Here is a 20,416-nt window from a genome sequence, read left to right on the forward strand (position 1 = left end):
TTTATCAAGGCGTCTTCAACGTCCGGATACGTAGGAAAACGAATCCTTGTCCGCTTCATCGAATGCGTCTTCCCGTAGGCCTCGGGGATCTTCGTCTTATTTTTCAATATAGTCGAAAGGGTCGATAAAGGCACCTTGTGCTTTTCCGCCAACTGCGTTTTGGAGCTCGTCCATTTTTCAGCCTCCTCAATTAGGCACACTTTCTGGCAGAGAATCAGAGTTCTGTACTTCGGCATTTTCTTAACACCAACACCGCGCACGTGGTCAAGAACTAGCAGAGCACAGTACTCGCCTGGTCGCGGCACCGAACAATAAAGAACAACGAGCAGTGCCTGCCACAAGCGAGACAAACAACAAAAACGGAAACGGAACCAGAAAATTTTTGACCTAGTGGCACCTGCTTGTTGCTTTGTCAACTAAAGCTAGCCCCCAAAACCGGTGCAGATCACTGAGGCACAACAAAGCACCGGAAACAGGAAGTTGATTTAAAGTGCCGCCTGGCTTCCACTCCAGCAACTATACTGGCCTCAGAGACTGGCATTGTGGAAAAATCACGGAGGCCATGGCTTAAATTGACGTATTATCCGGATGAGGGCGCGCTGGCTGTTCAAATTATCCGGCAAAATTTGCATACAAACTGTTGGGACCGCCGAAAACCTTCGAATTACGCGGGATTTCGAATAAACAGAGTTCGAATTAACGAGGTTTTACTGTATATAATTTGCAGTATTAAATATCTGCATCAAAAATCTCTTGGTTCTGTATCTTGAATCAGAAATACAATATTTTTCAGGGCATGTGGTATCACTATTGAAGATGCTTGTTTCAAGCATTGTGCCCAGCCCTCAGTTTAGCTCATAGTAGTTAGGAAAGGGAGGGGGTCAACTGCTGCAATATCTTATGACCGTGCAGCATTGTACACATCACTGAGCAGCATCAGCTGCCTATCTGACCACAGCTTCTATGCACTCTTTCGGGTACCTTTCTCTTTGAGAGAACACACACTGCAGGATCCTCTGCTTAGTGCAAGCACAACTACTTCACCCACATAACACCAGATGCTGCACCAACCGGAGAACAACTGCCACGGAGCATTGTGGCGCCGCAGCAGAACTTCTTGTGAACTAGGCCTATTAGCAAGGTTCTACTCTACAGCACTTACCTCGTTTATTACCATGACATAACATTTCCCGAAGATAACCTGCTGCTGTTGCCTTAGGTGCTGTGGGTACAATTTCAATAGTGCTGGTGGCCCGAATGACCTGGAAGCCGTGGACTTCCAACAAGGTATCTTGCAGTGACCACATGAAATGGTGGCATCTGGAGTTGAACTAAGCTGCGGATAAAGACCGGGATGTTTCCATATCTAAAGCACACCTATAATGGGGGAAATGAGACTACACCACACCCAGCATGGCTCTATCAGCAAAGATGAAGCTTCAAATATGCCGCGTTCTTGGCCTGCAAGTACTTAAAAGCTGGTGGAGTGACAGGTGTTTATTAGGCACTTATGACTTGGCCGTACCAAGAGATGAAACACAGTACAACACAACTAAAACTGAGGAATGATTGGCGAACAAACAACATGATCGGGCAGTGTCTGCATATAGACACATCACAGTACCTAGCGGCTAAACTTCTTGCTCAAAATCGATTCCTGTGACTGCTGCAGAAACACTGAAAGACCTGCTATCCTTGGACACAATCCTGAATGATGTGAACAGCCTGTGCACTAAACTTGATAAAATCATCTTTTTGGAAGCTGGTGGTCTTTGCTGTGTGCGCTGCATTTCTTTAACCTCATGTCAACCTGCCCGGCGCACCCTTGTCACAGCTGCTAACGTCGGCAACTTGAACCCTGCAAGAGAACATAGAGCCACATACACAAGCAGCCAAATGATACTCAGTTGAACTTAGTTACAGTGAACCTCTTAATAAAATCATAATATACAGTAGACCCCCTTCCGTTCTCAGAGTTTACAACTATCAACTGCAAACAGATAAGTATCTAGCAGCTGAATGAATGTCAACAGAGCCACAAACCGCCAAGCAATTGATATTTTAATACGAAATAAAATTTGGATGGAGATGTCCTTAACACCACTGTAAAGGGATTGAGCAGTCTATGCCTCCAACGCAAGCAGCACGCAGCAAACTCCCTGTAAGAGAAACCCTAAGAAACCACACGGCACTTTCTTCATAACATTAGAGGTGCTCCCAAAAAGATTCACTTGCATGCCAGGTATACCAAAACATCTTTCATGTCAACGGAATAAACTAAATGGCCTAGCAATGAGAAGAGAACACCACTTCAAAGAAGCACTTTTTGCACAATGCATAACGAAAAGCAATGAAGTGAGGGCATGACACGCACACACACACACACGTGATACCACACAAGAACGACTACAGTTTTTTTTTTTCTTGCCATCCCCTTCCCTTTCACAGCAACTGCTACTTCTATACCTTTTTTTGTTCCTTCTGACTACAACAGGGCCAATAGAAAGCTCCAATAGGGCCCTGGTAGTGCAACGCAGGCACCGACATCACACTGTTTATTTTTTTCTCTCTGAAAGTGTCAACACAGGACCTGCCCACCGTTCGAATGTCTCAAAAAATGCCAGCCTGCTTCTCCGGCCTTCCATGGTAGATATTACTTTATCCTGTGGATCTTCTCGTCTCTTCCCGCAAGCATTTTAAGGCCAGGCTGGCCAAACCTCAGAGTCGCCCAAACAAATGGTGGAATTTGTGAGGAGAGTCTCCATGGTGCCATCCATCCTGTGAAATATCATTCCCCTCACCTCTCTCAGTTGCGTCGCAGCGGACGGCCCCGGCCCAGGCCCAAGAGCCGCATGCGGGAGCGAACCTCTTCGTCCTCCTCTTCTTCAGAGTCAGCTGGTCCAAGAAAGGCGGCCCATGCAGGGAATAAAACAGGGGAGACTGTTCACAGAGACTCATCAAGTGTGCAACACACAATGGCAATGTTATTGTCCTTGTCACATACGTACAAGAAGCAATTCATGCTGCTTACTGTGACTTGTGAGTGGGCCTGTTAGTATATACCGTATTTACGCGCATAATTTGCGCACTTTTTATTCAGAAATTAGGGCTCCAAGAAGGGGGTGCGCAAATTACGCGGGGATTTCACGAGAGCGACTTAAACTCCACAAAGGTCTTAACGCGCAATATAGGTATAGTGTATGTTGCTGCATATACGTCAACACCCGGACCAGGCCGCGCGCCCCCCCACCCTTGCGGGATGGCATGAAAGTGCATGCACGAAGCTGAATAAGAAGCTAAAACAGTGTCATCGCTTGCAGCCCAGCCAATTGTTTGGTAGTTCCGGATTCCGTAAGTTTGCTTTCGCAACTTCGTCCGGGAAAGCAACCGTGAATCAATAAATCAAATATCACACCACACAATTCTTTTAAGAGTACCACGCGAGCGTCGACCAAACTGCTTGTCGGCGCCTTTTCACGGCGCGGAGCTGAGAACCCAGCAAGAATAGCCACGTGCGCACAAGTTTTCCAACACGATTGTCGTCTATGGGCAAACTTGTGCGCATGCTTTTATTCTGGCTGGCTTCGCCGCTCCACGCCGTGATAAGGTGCTGACAAGCAGTATGAAACTTGCCGTATAGTTGTGATATCCCATCGCAAGACACGTCCGAACAATCAAACACAAGCCGTCAGAGCCACCAAGAAAAGTGTAACCGGCAGTCGAGTCACATGCACCAGCCAAACAAACAGCGGTGTTGGGTCTTCTATCAGCTGCCGATCCTCCCCGGAAGCGCTGCTGGCCGTTCCGAGTGGCGATGCTGCTGGTGCCGCCGCGATTGTAACAGCGGCCTCCGACACCACCATGAACGCCCAGTGCACAAAAGATTCAAAAAGCCTTCCGAACAAACACGCGGAATAGCCGAATGCTACTGGGTAGAGCCATAGGGTATAGCCCGCGTGCATGATGGTGGTCTAGCGCAGTGCGGTGCGTAAAATATGTGAGTAAAAAATGTTTTTTTGTAAACCCGGGTGATAAGTTAAGGGTGCGCAAATTATGCGAGGGCGCTAATTATGCACGTAAATACGGTACTGTTGCCATAGTAAGAACAATGTGGCTGCAAGTATAGTGAACTAGATAGGAGTAGTGGGGCCAGGGAGGCTGCGAAAGCAGCAGCGCCGGCGAGACAAAAATCCCGGAAACCTTGAGCCGCTGTGTGGTGGCACCAGTGCATCCTTCACCTGAAAGCCACCTCAGACATGCTCCATGTCATGCCACGAGCAGTGGCATGTTTGCCGGTTGCGTGGTGTTGACCGTGTGCACTTTTTTTCACGTGCCTCTGTGCCATGTGCAGAGATCAATTATGAGATGACAGACACTGAACATGACTTGAGGACTTGTTTTTCCATTTATGATGCAAATTCCCAGTACAGAAACTGCTGCCATGGAGTGACAGCAGCCCTAGAGGAAGTATGAACATAAAGACGTGTTGCTGGCATGGTCGTATTACGTGCTGCAAAAAGTCTTCAAAGGGTCTGAGCAGCCGTATTTCTGGCACGTCATCAATATCGTCGTTTTTGAGACACACTTAACGCGTGGGGACGGAAGCGCTCAAGCGCCTGAACTAAAGCTGCCTCTTCTGACGCCAAATATCCTGGCTGTGCGCGGTCTCTGAACTAATCCTAGCAGAACGAAAATGTGCGTTTTTATGATGCACAGAGAAACAAACTAATTTTTGAAAGTCAGAGTGGTGGACACGTTTATTACTCGAATACATCAGTTACGCGAGATTTTCGATTACACGACACCTGGATTATACAGCAAATGCTCGTTAATTCAGCACTGATGGGAACGCACAAAATTGTCGAATTATCGAATTAACAAAAAAAATAATAAATATGCCCCAGCATGGCGTACCTTTATATGTCAAAGAAGTCTGCAATCATCTGTTTTTAAGCGAGAATTTTAGCAGCAAAAATTATGGTTATCACTGACAGATGCTATGTGGCACACACCATTTGAAATCATTCACAGAAGTCAAGCGTGAACAGGGCTTCTGCGGCTTCTTTTACCGTGCGCTTCAGGAGTTGGAGCAGCTGCTCACAATCGTCATCTCCCGATGAACCATAATTGTCTGCACCTGTGATCTCTTGAACTATTTGTTTTTTCAGTCAGCTGCCCGGCGACTGACTCCATCGATGGTCATGTAGTCGGTGAGCCACACGGAAGAAGGTAAGACGTCGAAACGGCTGTCGTCTTTTCTGGTTGAGGTTGCATCAGCTGTTTCAGATGGCATTTCCTCTACACAGCAGACCAGTGGCACAAAACTGCTGTGCCGGAAGCAGTTCGCTATGACTGCTGCAGGCGTGTTGGCCCATGCCCATGCATAAGCCAGACTGTTCAGAGCGCTGAGGAACGTAAGGTCGGCCTTCTTCCCATGTTGCATGTGCTTTCTGTATTTACATTCGAGGTACTGAACTGTGTCCTGATCCATGTGCTGTAGGGCTGTGGTTGCATTCGGAGGGAGAAACACCAGCTTGATCCAATCAAGGCCCAACAACTTGCAGTGAGCACTGCAGTTGTCCACAACCATGAGCATTTCTCAATTCCAAAACACCAGTCAAGCTGACGCAGCCGAGACTGAAAAATGTTCGATGTCATCCAAGCCTACCTGTTAGCTTGGTAATCAACAGGAAGGTGCCTCTCGTTCTTACGCACGTCAGCTTCTGCGCCTTCCCAACCACAAAGAGTGGCAAACACTCTGTTCCAGTCTTGTTGGCGGCAAAAGCACGGTAACTCTTTCCTTGCTGTGTTTTCCTGCTGTGCAAGGGTGATCTTTGAATGTGACCGATCGTTCTGTCCAGGAGGTGCTTTCAAATAACAGCGCTGTTTCGTCAGTGTTGAATATATTCCTGGCGCCATACTTAGCCAGGTGTTCACAAAGCCCGATGATCGGCCACTCCTCAATCACTTCATTCATGGAGGCTCTTTTGCCGCGCACATTCGTAAAAGTGAAACGGTGCCGGCTTCTGAAGTGAGCGAACCAACCTCCGACCTTTAAAATCTTCAATGCTCATTTTCACGGTGAACCTTACAGCCTGGGTGCAAATTAGTGGCCTGCACAAAGGGAGATGGGCCTCACGTTCGTTTGTAATCCATCGCGGTACGGCTTCTTCAAGCTCTGGGTGGGCCACTGTTCGGAGTCGTTTTCTTTTGGTACAGTTGAATCCCGCTACAATAAAATCGACGGGACGCGCGAGAAATTTTGTTGTCGCGAAATTTCACTGTCGAGAAATTAACCAAAAATGCAAGGCAATAACTCCAGCAAAACACAGTTTTATTGTTAGAAATCTGTGAGCTTAGCCTGCTTGCGTTTCACTGCCAGCAGCGGCGTCACGCGACTCTCGCACTGTTAACAGCGACATCGCAACGCCGTCATCGTGCGTGCCAAGGAATTTTCTAATTACGTAGAAGGCATCCAGTACCTGCGGTGAGGCTGCCGGGGCAGGTAAATCTTGAGCGGAGTCATCTTCATGATAGGACGGCTCTTCCGGCTTGCGAACACTTTTGATGATGTCTTCATCACTTCGTTCCTCGTGGACAATCACGTCCGCGTCAGCGTCGAAGAAACCGTCCAGCGCTATGTCAGCAGGGACGTTTCCAGCTTCCTTCCAAGCAACGTCAATCCCCGGAGTCGATGACGATGGTACACTTTCCGCGGCTGCAGTCGTACTGGTCACCTTGCTGTCGACAAGCCCGGCGTGCTTGAAGCAGTTGCGGATCAAGCTGCACTGTGTTGCTCTCCATGCCGCAGCCATCATTTCTAAAGCCATGAAAAGATCGACTTTCGTCTCCCTACCAGTGTCGGTGTTCAGAAGCCGCTGGATCAACCTCTCCTGGTAGGAAGACTTCATGCTCCGGATGACGCCTTGGTCCAGGGGTTGAATGACTGAGGTACAGTTCGCCAGGAAGAACTTCAGCTCCACAATTGACAGCTTGACGTCGTCAATGCGGTGCGCTGAACAATTGTCCAAGAGCAAACAAACCTTTCGATTTTGTCTGTTCATGTCGCGATCAAGTGCCACCACCCAGTCAGCAAAAATGGCACAAGTCATCCACGACCGGCTGTTTGCCACGTGCTTGACAGGTAGGCTGCTGTTCCCCTTGAAGCAGCGTGGTTTTGCACTTTTGACAATAACTAACGGGGGGCATTTGCCAGACCCATCCACATTTGTGCACAGCAGCACAGTCACTCGTTTCTTGCTATGTTTGCCTCCGTGGCAACGCTGCCCCTTAAAATCAAGCACCTTCGCTGGCAGCATCTCACAGAAGAGGACCGTCTCGTCTGCGTTATAAATATCAGACAGAGCGTAAGTGCTCATTATGTCAGTCATGTTGTCCGCCGCCCATGCTAATGCGCCGTCAACGTCCGCAGATGCCGATTCACTGCACAAAACCTTGTCGACGATGTTATGCCTTTCTTTAAAGCGATTGAGCCATCCTATGCTTGCCTAAAAGTCGTTCAGCCCTAGCAAACAAGCAAAATTTAGGGCCTTCTGCTGTACAATTTTACCGCTCAGGGGCATGTTTGTTGCTCGCGTGTCAACGAATTAAGCATAGACAGCCTTGTCAAGCTCTTCATACATTGGTTGCGTCACTTTCTTGTGCTGTGCAGAAGTGCCCGATGAAAGTGCCTTCCTAATGCTGTCCTTATTCTTCAAAATCGACAATAGCGAACTTGGCGCGATGCCAAAATTTGTGGCAATAATTGCCTTCTTCCCGCTTCGGCGATAATTCTATCCTTTTCTTCTAGCGAAATAAACTTTCGCTTCTTCATTGGCGGCGACATGGCAGAGGCGATCGACAAGATCAGACTGCAGCAAGAGATAGACGATCAACACACACCGACACACGAGAAAATGGTGGCAAGGGCTGCGGAGAAGGCGGGGAGGGGACGCTGGTGACTGGATTTGGATTTGTCTTTGACTCTCGTACGGCCGGTGGCCTTCACACGGCGCCAACAAGTCCCCTCGCTGCTTCCCTATAACGAATAAACGACTCCCAACCAATTTTTTTAATAAAGAATACATGAAACTGTAATAAACATACATTCCATGCATTTATTTGCTGCTCCAAGCTACTGCTTTAGCAGGGAATAACCTCTCGTACAGCACCCAACTTTTGAAGAAAGGCCGGCCACTGACCGGTGAAGGCTAACGAAAAATTCTTAGAAGCGAATGCGTGCTCACAAAGTAATTCATTTTCGAGGGAATTTTAATACATTAACTCCTACGGGGATTTCGCGGGGAATGAAAAATACTTCGTTGAGGCGAAAATTTTGTTCAAGTGCAATTCGTTGTGCCGGGATTCAACTGTATTGAAGGTTTCACTGTCAAACACCTCCAAGGTATCTTTTTCATTTTTGAAGAATGTAGCCAAGGTTGTTCTTTCCACTTTGTATTTGTCCATCCCATCCCAGTGAGAAACGCAGCACTTGAGCGCATTCAATATTTCCACTTCGTGGCTAGGTCTTTTACCTGGTAGTACTTCGTCTGCTTTGCTAGTGTCGCCATCACAGCTGCACGTGACACAGTGGCAAGACACGCAGGCACAGCATGCTACACACTCAAAAGCAGCACAGTAAACAGGCTGACAAAGCGTGCCATAACCAAGAAAGGTGACTTAGGGCTAAGTAACTGCAACCATAGCAGCAAAAAGCACGCGGAGACGGCCCATGCTAAATTAAGACTTATTCAAGATAGTATTAATATGACTGCAAGAACTACGCCACAACTATGCAAAAGTAGGGTTAGCAAAGACAACAAAGCATTCGGCCGCTGCCGACCCAGCTTCCCTTGCCATCACCTCCTCTAACCTTGCCCTCCCTCACACTGCTGATGACAACCATATGGACTGCCTACGCTGCATTTTTTTTAGCTATGTCTAATCAGCCAACACGCACTATAATTTGTCCCAATTACCGTATTTACTCGCATAATGCTCGCACTCGCGTAATGCTCGCACCCCCCACATTGGCTATCAAAAATTGGAAAATTTTTTTTCCCCGCATAATCATCGCACCCCCAAAATTACTGCCGCGAGCCGTCTGCTTGCCGTAGCGATCGCCATCTATTGACTGCGGCCACAACTAACTGCCATGGTTGGGCGCGCGTGCTACTAGACGGCGGTACTGTGCTATCATCCGCTGCCACCGCCGCTACCGCTCATCCACTCACCACCGCTACGCCATTTTGCGAAGGTGTCTCCAGCTCTCCGGTGTCTCGTAGGCCTCGTTTGCCTTGTTTGTGTGTTGCACCGTGCTCTTTGTGCCGCTTCGCCATGGGACGCTACGCAAGCTACACAGCTGCTTTTAAGCTAAAAGCTATTGAGTATGCGTTGGAACATGGCAACCGTGCCGCCAGCAGACACTTCGGCGTCAACGAGTTTTGCGTCCGGTATTGGAGACGGCAGCACGACGAACTCAAGATAACTGGTAAGACGCGCCAGGCCTTCCCTGGACCGAAGACTGGGAAATTTCCTGCCGTCGAATCCTCTTTACTGGAATATATCAAGGATCGACGAGCGGATGGGTGTGCTGTGTCGATTGATTCGATAGGAACCAGGCGCTCGTAATCGCAAGAAAGGAGGGCATCCCGGTGCAAGACTTCCGCGCTAGTAACGGGTGGGCCACACGATTTATGCAGCACAATGGACTCTCACTCAGGAGGCGAACGACGCTTTGCCAGCACCTGCCCGCAGCCTATGAAGAGAAAATAGTGGACTTCCATCGATTCATTATCAGGATCCGGCGGAGAAAAACTTCTTGCTCTCCCAGATAGGGAACGCGGACCAAACTCCGCTGAATTTCGATATGCCCAGCAGCAGGACAGTCGAACAGACAGGCGCTCGGACTGTGCATGTCAGGACTACAGGTGCCGAAAAACAGAGGTGCACGGTCATGCTAGGCGTGACGGCATATGGGTGGAAGCTCCCACCGTACGTCATTTTCAAGCGGAAGACCCTCCCGAAAGGAAAGCTCCCCCCTGGTATACACATGCGTGTCCAAGAAAAGGGGTGGATGACCGCGGACCTTATGATGGGCTTTGTGAAGACTGTGTGGGGGCGGCAACCGGGAGCGCTTCTTTTTCCGTCGCTCCTCGTGCTTGATAGCTTTCGGGGCCATCTTCAAGAGTCGGTTCAGGCAAAGTTCAAGGAACTGCGCACGGACCTGGCTGTTAAACCCGGCGGTCTCACATCAATGCTACAGCCTCTTGATGCATCTTTGAACAAGCCATTTAAAGATAACGTCCAGAGGCTGTACGCAGAATGGATGGCCGAAGGTGAACATGCTCTGACGCCGGGCGGCAAGATCAAAAGGCCGTCCGTGAAGCTGCTGTGCAGCTGGGTATCAGAGGCATGGGGGATGATTGATGTATGGTGGCCAGAAGCTTCAAGAAAACAGGAATTTCGAACGCCCTGGATGCGACCGAGGACCACCTGGTGTGGGACGACGAAGAAGCATCTGAAGATGAAGAAACCATCGATTAGAGCGTCGACACAGACTCTGATGAAGAGTAGAATTACCTGCAGGACGTACGCAACGCGAGTAGTGACAGGGAGGTTGCGCGCGGCAAATAAAGTGATTTAGCAGCTTGAGCTTACGTTCACCCTGTACTTTCATAACGAAGGTAAGTTACGCTTGAAAGTAATGTTTTCGTTATATTTACAATTGCGGACCTGACAATCCTGATCTTGCACCCATTCATCTTTGCATTTAACATTCCGAAACATTTGCCTGAAAATTTTCCCCGCATAATTATCGCACCCCCAAATTTCGCATTGATTTTCAGGAAAAAAAGTGCGAGGATTACGCGAGTAAATACGATAATGAGGGCTTTGCCCCATAGACTCCTGCATATATTTGAGGGAACCAGGCTCGCAGGTCAAATTAACCAACTTTCTGAACTAATGGGGGTAGAATTAACGTCTTTCACTGAATCAAATGTGAAGAAAAAATTGCAGAGAAAGATGCATTGGCAAATGTTGCTACCCTTTTCTTTTTCCTAAATAGTGCAGTTTCTGAAGCCAAAGTAAACGAAGCTAGGCTGAACACCATGAAAAAAAGAAAGACCTGCAAAGAAATGCATACTGCTTAAGCAGCACAACAGTATGCAATCTATGATGTGTTCATGCAAAATGACTGACAAAATAAAATCCGTGAATCAACAACTAACAATATCAACTATAAATAACATGAAGGGTAGTGAAATCTCACAATCTAGGACTTCAATGGACTAGGGAAATGCCCAAATAATCCAAAGGCCGAGGACAGATCACCCAACAAGCACAAATTGCAAATTCAATAAAGCGCGGATGTTTCAGATTACATCACTGATCTGCCTGTGCTTTCCACTTCCCTCCACAGCCTTCGGAGATTCATAGACTTGCATCTCTCAAAGCTTCTACTGGCACCACTAGTGTCTGTAGCAGTGGAGAGACAAGGCATGGTCATTTCGACATCCCACATTTCCTCACCACAAACGAAAACAGACCCCACTTTGTGTGGATGTTCCAACACTTCTGTTTCACTGAAACGTGGCCACAGTGGCTGGAAACAGTACCCACAACCTGCCTGTGCTCGGAAACAGAACGGCTCAGCTCTCTTGATTCTCTTTCCAAGCTGAACAGGCCATTTGCACATTCACAGCGGTTCCAGCCTCAGCGTTTGCGGCAGCAAAAGGCTTCGCACAATGAAGCAGCAGACAGAGAAGAAGTGGCACAAGCCACCGGACTCACCAGCAGCCCTGGGGGCCACCACACATCCGCGGCCCACTACCATGGGGTACGGCCGGCCCCGGTCCGGCTCTTCCAATTCATCACTGTTGTCGTCATCGTCATCTGTGTCACTTTCATCCCCCGCAGCAGCTGCATGTGCACACACCACAAGCAGAGCCAACTGTAGGAGCCTTCCCTGCCATTCTACCTCTCTCCAAAAGTGCACTCAAGTAAGCAAGAGTGCGTTCAAACAACGTGCACTACTTAGCTCAACCTCAACCGACACCAACCAGTTTCTCTCTCACAACGAGCACGTTATACTTTGTGTGCTGCGCCCACAACAAAGCGGCATGGCATGCATGGTTCAACATCACAAAGCAAGCTGCTCATGGGCAATGCAAGGCATCAAGTCCAGGTTGATTTCAACCACCCGCGGTTTTTTAATGTGCATCGACATTGCACAGCACATGGGCGTGCCTGCATTGTGCCTTTAATAAAATGCAGCTACTTCAGGCTCCCATAACTCTTTCAGGTGCTTTGTACATTACCAATGTTTCATCAGACTGCTCTAGCTAGCACTACATTTTTGTTCCAAACAAATTTAGCATCCTTCACCTTGCAAATAGGGTGCTTTTTTTTTATGCTACCAAACACAGCTGAACATATTTTACAAAACAGTAAGCTTGGTAGAAGGCCTTGTGCAATTTTCTTGCTCAAGGATTTCGTCATCGCTACTAACGTCTTTTTTTTTCCGAATTTCTTGCGTCACATCCACCTTTCAAATATGACATGACGCAACGGTTTCTAGGATGTGAATTTCGTAAATCCCAGTGTTTTAATATACCTGTTCCCAAACATTTTGCCAGTTTGTATGAATCAACTATTGGTGTTTCCCATTGGAAAACTACCGAGCTGGCATTCTTGATGCCTGGACATGCTATTTAGGCCAAATAATGTTTGTTTTGAATCGAAATAATAAATGGCATCTGAAAGAGTTAAAGGGTCTACGAAACAGTTTTGAAGATTGCCAGAAAATGGGTTCAACGTATAGAACAAATGCTTTTGAACATCCACACTAAGTACGAGTTCCTGGAACAGAGCTCTCGACTCATTAAAAAAAAACTGGTTCTAAAACTTGCGAGCCAGTTAATCATCACACTGAGATGGTTCTGGAGCTCAATCATAATTTCTTGTCGTAGAATGGAATACTTGTCGCTTCTCCACTTCTATTTACCTCAGTTAAAACTGTTCCACAGTCCTTTCACAGTCCCTTTTATGCTCAACGTATTAACGCTTATTATTTCCCCGTAGTATCACTCCCAAACTGCTGGTGCCGGTAATTTTGATGGGACTACAGTGCGATGTGGTTGTTTTCAGACAGAAGAAAGGACTCACCCTCACCACACTGGGCCTTGGCTGCCCTCTGCACCATCCCCAGGTCATGGAGAACCTACGAACAAGAAAAAATAATGACCAGAAAAGCAGGAGAAGAAAAATTCTAACACTGCTTCCACTTCTGAGCATTTCACGCATTTATGAGAAAGGCACCCACAATTACAGACAGGGTACTACACTCCAACTATGGCACCTCTCTCTTCTTTCCCTCCGACCTCTGTCACAAACTCGTGCATGCCCTGTCGTCCTTCGGTCACTTTTTCGACCGAGGTATACACAGCACCTCTGTTTTTCTCACACATATGCCGTCATTGCGAGAATTTTGACCTCCTGCGTGAACGGTTAACCCTCGCAACACTGGAGAGCAATTCAAGGCTATTCCGCCCCTTCCCCGCACTGTCACCAGGACGACAGCGCTTGTACGTAGTAGGAACGGGAAACTGTGAGTTGGATGCCATGGAACCATGATCCTCATTAGCATCAGGGCTTTCTCTCGTGTTCCTTCACCATTTCTTGGTGCTTTTTTTCCTGTTTCAATATCTGTATCTCATCTGTTCGTGGCCCATGAAGACTTTTTTCTTTTGCCATGAGAACACAGCGGCAAGAAAACCACGAGCCAAGCAGTTGGCCTGAAGAAATCAGTGCATGCGGACGTGAACAAGGTCAGCGAGGGAAGTAGTCGGCAAGCGAGCCTAGGCGGGGGTATGACGCGTATGGCGCTGCGACGACGGCCCTGAAAACGCGTGGCCCGAGTTCACACGTACCTGCGACACCCCATCAGCCCCACAACGAGCATGCACAGTCCAATGCTCCCTGTGACTGGACCTTGCCACTCCGCAGCTAAGCATAGTTTCTCCCCCCCCTCTCTTGACCTTTTCTCTCTCGCTGTTTCTCGTCTCACTCTTTAGTACTGTATACAATTAAAACTCGATTTAACGAAGTTGAGGGGAGCCGTGAATTATTTCGTTAAATCGAGAACTTTGTTAAATTGAATGAGGCATTTCTTGGGCACATAATTCAGTACATTCGATTACAGTAAAACCTCGTTAAAACGTACCCGCTTAAACAGTACTTTCGTTTTAAAAGTAGTAAAGTCAAGTCCCCGACTGAGCACCCATTGAACATAATGCATTTTGCATCCGCATAAACCGTACCAGCTTATCGCGGTCGTATCGGTTAGCACGTACAATTTTCACTTTTCGTCGCACTCGCGCGTGACGAATTCACGCCGGTAGCACCGACCCAAAGGACGGTTCGGCTTCCCTAAATACCGCCTTCCCTAAATACCGCCGACGGGACGGCAAGCCACACAGCTAATGACAAATTGGCGCCAAAGTTGGTAATCATAAAACTAGCTCAATCTTTGGGGGTCCGTATGGTCATCGTCATGACCCCCCGCGCTACTTTCGAGTGGGTAGCGCCAACACCACGACCGACGCCGCTAGCGTGTATGAAAAGAAACAACAAAAATTCTTACTCGACAAGAAAGGCCCGAGGGGACTACAAATTTATTTTCCGCCAAAGAAGTCGGTGATCTTTGCCTGCGTGCGCTTTGTGAGCAACGGCCGCACCGATTTCTCGTAGGTCTGAAGTGCGTCCAGCGCGTCTTCCGTCCCCTCGTGTGCGCCGGCAAAATGTCGCAGCAGATCGAGAGCATCCATCACCTGACCTGGTGTCGGCACGGGAGCTTCGGCACCTGCAGGGTCGTCGGCAGCGTCTTCAGCCGTCACTCCCTCCACGCTTCCTACAAGCCGCAACATATCGGCATCAGTCAAAACTTCCGTTGTGACTGCGTTTGCGTCGGCGTTCATGTAGTCTGAGAAACTTATGCCTGTGGGCACTTCATCCACTGAGCGAAGGTGTTCCCAGGCATCTTCATCCTCGTGCACGGCGCTCGCGCAGTCCGGACCAGCTTCGGCAGTTTCAGGGCCTAGTGTACCGAAACCGGCAGTCCTGAAGCAGTTGACAATTATCGACGGCCTCAATGCTCTCCAAGCTGCCGCCACCATCTCAACCGCCATAAAAATATCTATTTTCGTCTCGCGCTTCAGCTCCAGGTTGAGGAGAACTCTGTCGACGACTTGACGCTTGTATGCGCACTTCACGCTATTAATTATCCCTTGATCCAAGGGCTGAACCACGGACGTTGCGTTTGGGGGGAAGTAGCGGAGCTCCACGCTGGTCAGCTCGACCTCTGCAACGTAGTGGGCCGTGCAGTTATCCAGCAACAGGCACACTTTCCTTTTCTGGCGACACATGTCGCTGTCAAATTCCTTCAGCCATGTAGCGAAAATGGCACGCGACATCCACGCCTTTGAATTGGCAACGTACTTCACAGGAAGCTTTTTTGGTGCCTTTAAAACAGCGCGGCCTCGCACTCTTTCCGATGACAAGCGGGTCTCGTTTGTCGGTGCCGTCCATGTTGACGCACAGCAAAAGAGTCAGCCTTTGTTTGCTGTGTTTGCCGCCGTGGCACGCCTGCCCCTTCAGGACGAGTGTTTTTTTAGGCAGCATTTTGTAGAATAGACCGCTCTCGTCGGCGTTGTAGACGTCGCTGGGGGCATATTTTCCCAGAATGTCGGGCACGTTTTCAGACTGCCAGTCGCCGACTACAGCCATGCTTACGCTGCTCGCTTCACCGCTAAGCACTTTCCCGACGATGCCGTGTCGTTCTTTGAAGCGCGACAGCCAGCCGGGACTTGCCTTGAACTCGTTGTCGCCCAGCAAGCACACGAATGAGCAAGCTTTTTGTTGGAGCAGGTCTCCACTCACGGGAATACTATTCTTCGTCCGCAAATCCATAAACCAGGCGAAGAGGGCCTCTTCCATTTTGCTTTGAGGAGTGGTCTTCAGCGTTTTTTTGCGCGAGAGATTCCCCGACGAAGTGGCGCGGAGGATGTCATCTTTCCCTTTCAATATTGTGGAGAGAGTACTCGCTGGAATGCCATGTGATGGAGCCACGTCACATTTCTTCTGTCCACTTATCACAGCACGAATTATGTCCGCTTTCTCGTCCAGGGTAAGCCTTTTTCGTTTCTTGCAGGGCTCCATCTCCTAGTCAGGAGGGTTAGCGGTGTGCTTGCTCGCACACACCACGTCCGCGTTCACGATAGCAAGGCTAGACTGATGGAGGCCTAACAAGCTGAGCTTGACAAAGACGTGCGTTCAAAGGCACGGGGAAATCCGCACAAGAGCGAACACAGAGCACAACACACAAACACACAAAAAAAACACGCGAACTGCAACAGCGCCATCTATGAAATGTGGCACGAAACTTTTTTACTGCTGGCACCATCTCGTGAGCTCGACTCAAAATTAAAACTCGTTTTGCGCCGCGCAGTTTGAAAAAAGCGACGGGATGAAGATGCTCCGCGCTGTTACCGCTGACTCGCAATCAATAAATTTTGGGGTGCTGTCTGCAAAATAGACCAAAAATTAACACTTTTTCACCTTTATTTCTCGAAAAAAGGTTCGTTAAATCGGGACAGATCACGGAATCGGTTTCGTTATTTCGGGTTAGTCAAAGCATTGAACCCTATGGGCGTCTGAGGGGGAATTAGGATACCTTCGTTAAATCGAGATTTTCGTTAAATTGGGTTTCGTTAAATCGAGTTTTGACTGTACCTTTAATCTTTTAACGTCATTGTATAGTTACTGCCCTGATGTTTCCCTTGTTAATAGTTTGTTTGTGTCCCCACTTAGCATTTGTTATTTGCGGTGCACCTGTATACCGACACTAATTTGCTAGGCTGTGTTGTGTTGTGTTGGGTTTAATGGCACATAAGCAGCTAAGGCTATCATGCGCCAGGCTCAAGGTATATGAACAATTTTCTGTAGGTGGGAGGAAACATGGTTGTGTAGAGGACTTAAATTGCTATTTCGTTCTGGTAGTAATAAGAGAAAGAAGAAATTTTATAAATGGCTAAAAATAAACGCTTTCAAGGAGGCCAGATAACCTCAGTAGCCATCCTTGGCTGGGCAAGGATCCTGAGGCTCCCAACCATTCAAATAACCACCTCAGCCCTCTTCTCATGGAATGAGAAAATGGGGTAAATGCATCATATTATAAAGCAAAGCTGTGGACAAAAATTTACAGTTTCTGAAGAACACCTGCTTCTTTTAAAAAGCTAAAAACGGAAGATATGTTAACAATGGCATTTTCGCCTAAAAGCAGCACTGGGTGTAAAGGAATGTATTCATTATAAAACTTCGTAAAGTGCTTATTTCTTAGTTTTTCGAGTTTTGCACAAGAGAATAAAATATGGTTTATTGTTAGTTCGTCTCCACATCTTTCACAACGAGATTTGTCTTGTTCCGTTAGTAAGAAATTTTGTGTAATGTGTGTATGTCCAATGCGGAGACGACATAAAATTACTTCAATAAATCGTTCCTGGTGCCTACAGGTCTTCCATTCACCCAGGACAGGTTTTACAAAGTGCAGCTTGTTGTTAACCTCGTTGTCCCAAGAAGCCTGCCATTTTTCTCTCAATTTATTCTGGACTAACTTGATGCAGTCCTTATGCGGTATGTTTACTGGTTTTATTTTTGCATTAAGGGCAAGTGCGGCGCTTGCATCAGCCCTCTCATTTCCGCTGATGCCCACGTGACTGGGAACCCAGCAAAACTTTATTGTATGTCCTTGTGAATCAGCTCGTATTACATTATGTATTATGTTTCCTATTAAGGGTTCGGTTGCATTTCTGGGGTTTATTGCTGTAATTACGCTGAGGGAGTCACTGTAGATAACACTGTTCTGTGTGTTTTTCTTCAATATTTGTTCTACAGCTAGAGCAATGGCGTAGCATTCTGCTGTAAAGATTGAAGCGCACTGAGGCAGCCTGACTACTTTTTCCCATTTCCCTTGCACTATCGCGCTCCCTACATAGGGTGCTGTCTTAGATCCATCTGTGTAGAAATCTGTGCAATTCTTGTATTTTTCACTTACTCCAAGAAACTCTTGCTGTATATGTTCCAGTGGGGTATGTCTTTTTTGAATGTGTGTCAGTGCGAAATCGCATACACCAGGAAACAAGTACCAAGGTGGCAACCTATCGGGTCTCTGGGCAACATCAGGAAGTGCATCTAGTATGTTTATTTCTTGCAGATTTCTTCAAAGCGGAGAAGCAATGGTTTTACAGCTTGAGGTTTGTTGGTGAACAGTGTTCTGGATGGGCATTTTGTAACTATGGCGTAACAAAGATGTTTCGGTAGCGACCTTATTCTCAGTACGTATGCACAGGTAAGCATTGTTCTCCTGTTGGTGAGGGTCGGTTCATTTGCTTCTACGTGAAAGCTATTTATGGGTGATGTTCTGTAAGCACCAGTTGAAAGGCGCAACCCGAGGTTTTGTACTGGATCTAGCTTTTTAAGGTATGATGGCCTCGCAGACCCATACACTATGGATCCATAGTTTAACGAACAGCGTACTAGAGAGCGATATATGTGCAATAGGCACCTCCTATCGGATCCCCAACGCTTCCGTGAGAGTACTTTAAGTATATTCAGGGATTGGGTGGCTTTCTTTTTTAGGGTGTTTATATGTGGTAGAAACGTTAGCTTTTTGTCAAAAGTTAAGCCTAAAAATTTGTGTTCTCGTTTTACTGGAAGTGTGGTGTCGTTCAAGTGGAGGGTGGGATTAATCTGCAGTCCTCTCTGCAGCGAGAAAAGAACCGCAACAGTTTTCTGTGGAGAAAACCTAAATCCATTTCTGTCTGCCCAAAGTGCTAATTTGTTTATTGTGAGTTGTAGTTGTCTCTCACAAGTTGCCAGGCTAGAAGATGTGCATGCAATTTGAAGGTCATCAATGTAGACCAAGTGCATAATGGACTGTGGAATTATACTGGTTAAAGAATTCATTTTTACTATGAACAATGCAGTACTTAAAATGCATCCCTGAGGAACGCCGTTTTCCTGAGTAAAATTATTTGAGAGGGTTGCGCCGAGACGAACTTGGAAAGAATGGTTGGATAAAAAGTCGCTCAAATATTTCAGCATCCTCCCGCGGATACCAAGCTCTGCCAGGTCGCGAAGAACCCGAACCTCCAGGTCGTATCATATGCCTTCTCCATATCGAAAAAGACTGAAAGGCAGTGTTGCCTGTGTATAAAGGCCTCTCGGATTGTGTTTTCCAGGCGGACTAAATGGTCGACTGTGGAACATGTTTTTTTAAAACCACATTGGTGGACATCAAGAAGCTCTCGGGATTCTAGAATAAACATTAATCTAATATTTATAACACTCTCAAAAGATTTGGCAAGACAGCTTGTAAGGGTTATAGGCCTGTAACTGTTAGGGGAGGTTGGTGGCTTTCCTGGTTTTAGAAATGGAACAATAACGGCTTTTTTCCAAGCAGCTGGTATTTTTCCTACTACCCATATTTTGTTCAAAAATTTTAACAGAACTTCTACAGATTGCTCAGATAGATGGGACAGCATTTCATAATGAATTTCGTCGGGGCCTAGTGCAGATTGTTTACCTATAGACAGTACTCTCTGTATTTCTTGAAGTGTAATCAAATTATTGTAAGGCTCGTTTGTGCTGCCTGCCGTAGGGAGCCTTTGTTTTTCGGTTGTGTTTTTGTATTTTAAGAATGACTGTGTATAGTGGGAAGAACTAGAAACTATAAAAAACATTGCCCCAAAATGTCTGCTTGTTCTTTAATACTTGTCTGTATACCGGGATCCGTCAGCAGAGGAAGGGTGAATGGGGAATAGCTGCCATTTAATTTTCTGACCTGCTCCCACAGTTTTTTTGATGTTACCGAGCTGTTTATTGAAGACACATAATTTTGGCAAGACATTTTTTCCGCGTTCCGCCGTATATATCGGGCTTTAGCTTTTGCCTTTTTGAAAACAATTAGATTTTCGTGAGTAGGATACCTACGAAATACACCCCAGGCCTTATTTTGTTGTTTTTTGGCTTCCCAACATTCTCGCGTCCACCATACCTTGTGGTTCTGGCGCACCACGCCTGTGGACGGGGGAATAGCTAGCCGTGCAGCATCGATGATACACTTTGTGAGAATTTATTGAGTTCATCAATGCTAAGTGTTTCTGAGTAAATGTCTTCTAATCTGGCCTTTTCTCTAAACAACGCCCAATCAGCTAAATGTAGCTTCCATCGCCGTGGTTTGGTTGGGATGACTGCAGGTGAGGATGATAGGCTTATAAAAACTGGTAGGTGATCACTCCCAAACGGGTTGTCTAAAACGTCCCACTTAAAATCGCTAAAAACAGAAGGTGAACAAAAA

The 20,416-nt window shown here is 47.2% G+C and overlaps 1 protein-coding gene across 2 annotated transcripts in view; it reads right to left on the reverse strand.

The window, feature by feature from the left end:
- Positions 1-1,479: 1,479 nt before the first annotated feature.
- The window catches only part of LOC144128019 (uncharacterized), a 124,702-nt gene continuing 105,765 nt past the window's right edge, over positions 1,480-20,416 (reverse strand). For both annotated transcript variants that reach the window (XM_077661071.1, XM_077661072.1), the window contains 4 exons: positions 13,168-13,222; positions 11,794-11,922; positions 2,802-2,895; positions 1,480-1,858 (listed from right to left, as the gene is read on the reverse strand). In XM_077661071.1, the coding sequence (XP_077517197.1) occupies positions 2,807-2,895; positions 11,794-11,922; positions 13,168-13,222 (273 nt within the window). In that variant the 3' untranslated portion in view covers positions 1,480-1,858; positions 2,802-2,806. The remainder of the gene's footprint in view (positions 1,859-2,801; positions 2,896-11,793; positions 11,923-13,167; positions 13,223-20,416) is intronic.

The sequence above is a fragment of the Amblyomma americanum genome, chromosome 4, assembly GCF_052857255.1.
Source record: "Amblyomma americanum isolate KBUSLIRL-KWMA chromosome 4, ASM5285725v1, whole genome shotgun sequence".
Taxonomy (NCBI): domain Eukaryota; kingdom Metazoa; phylum Arthropoda; class Arachnida; order Ixodida; family Ixodidae; genus Amblyomma; species Amblyomma americanum.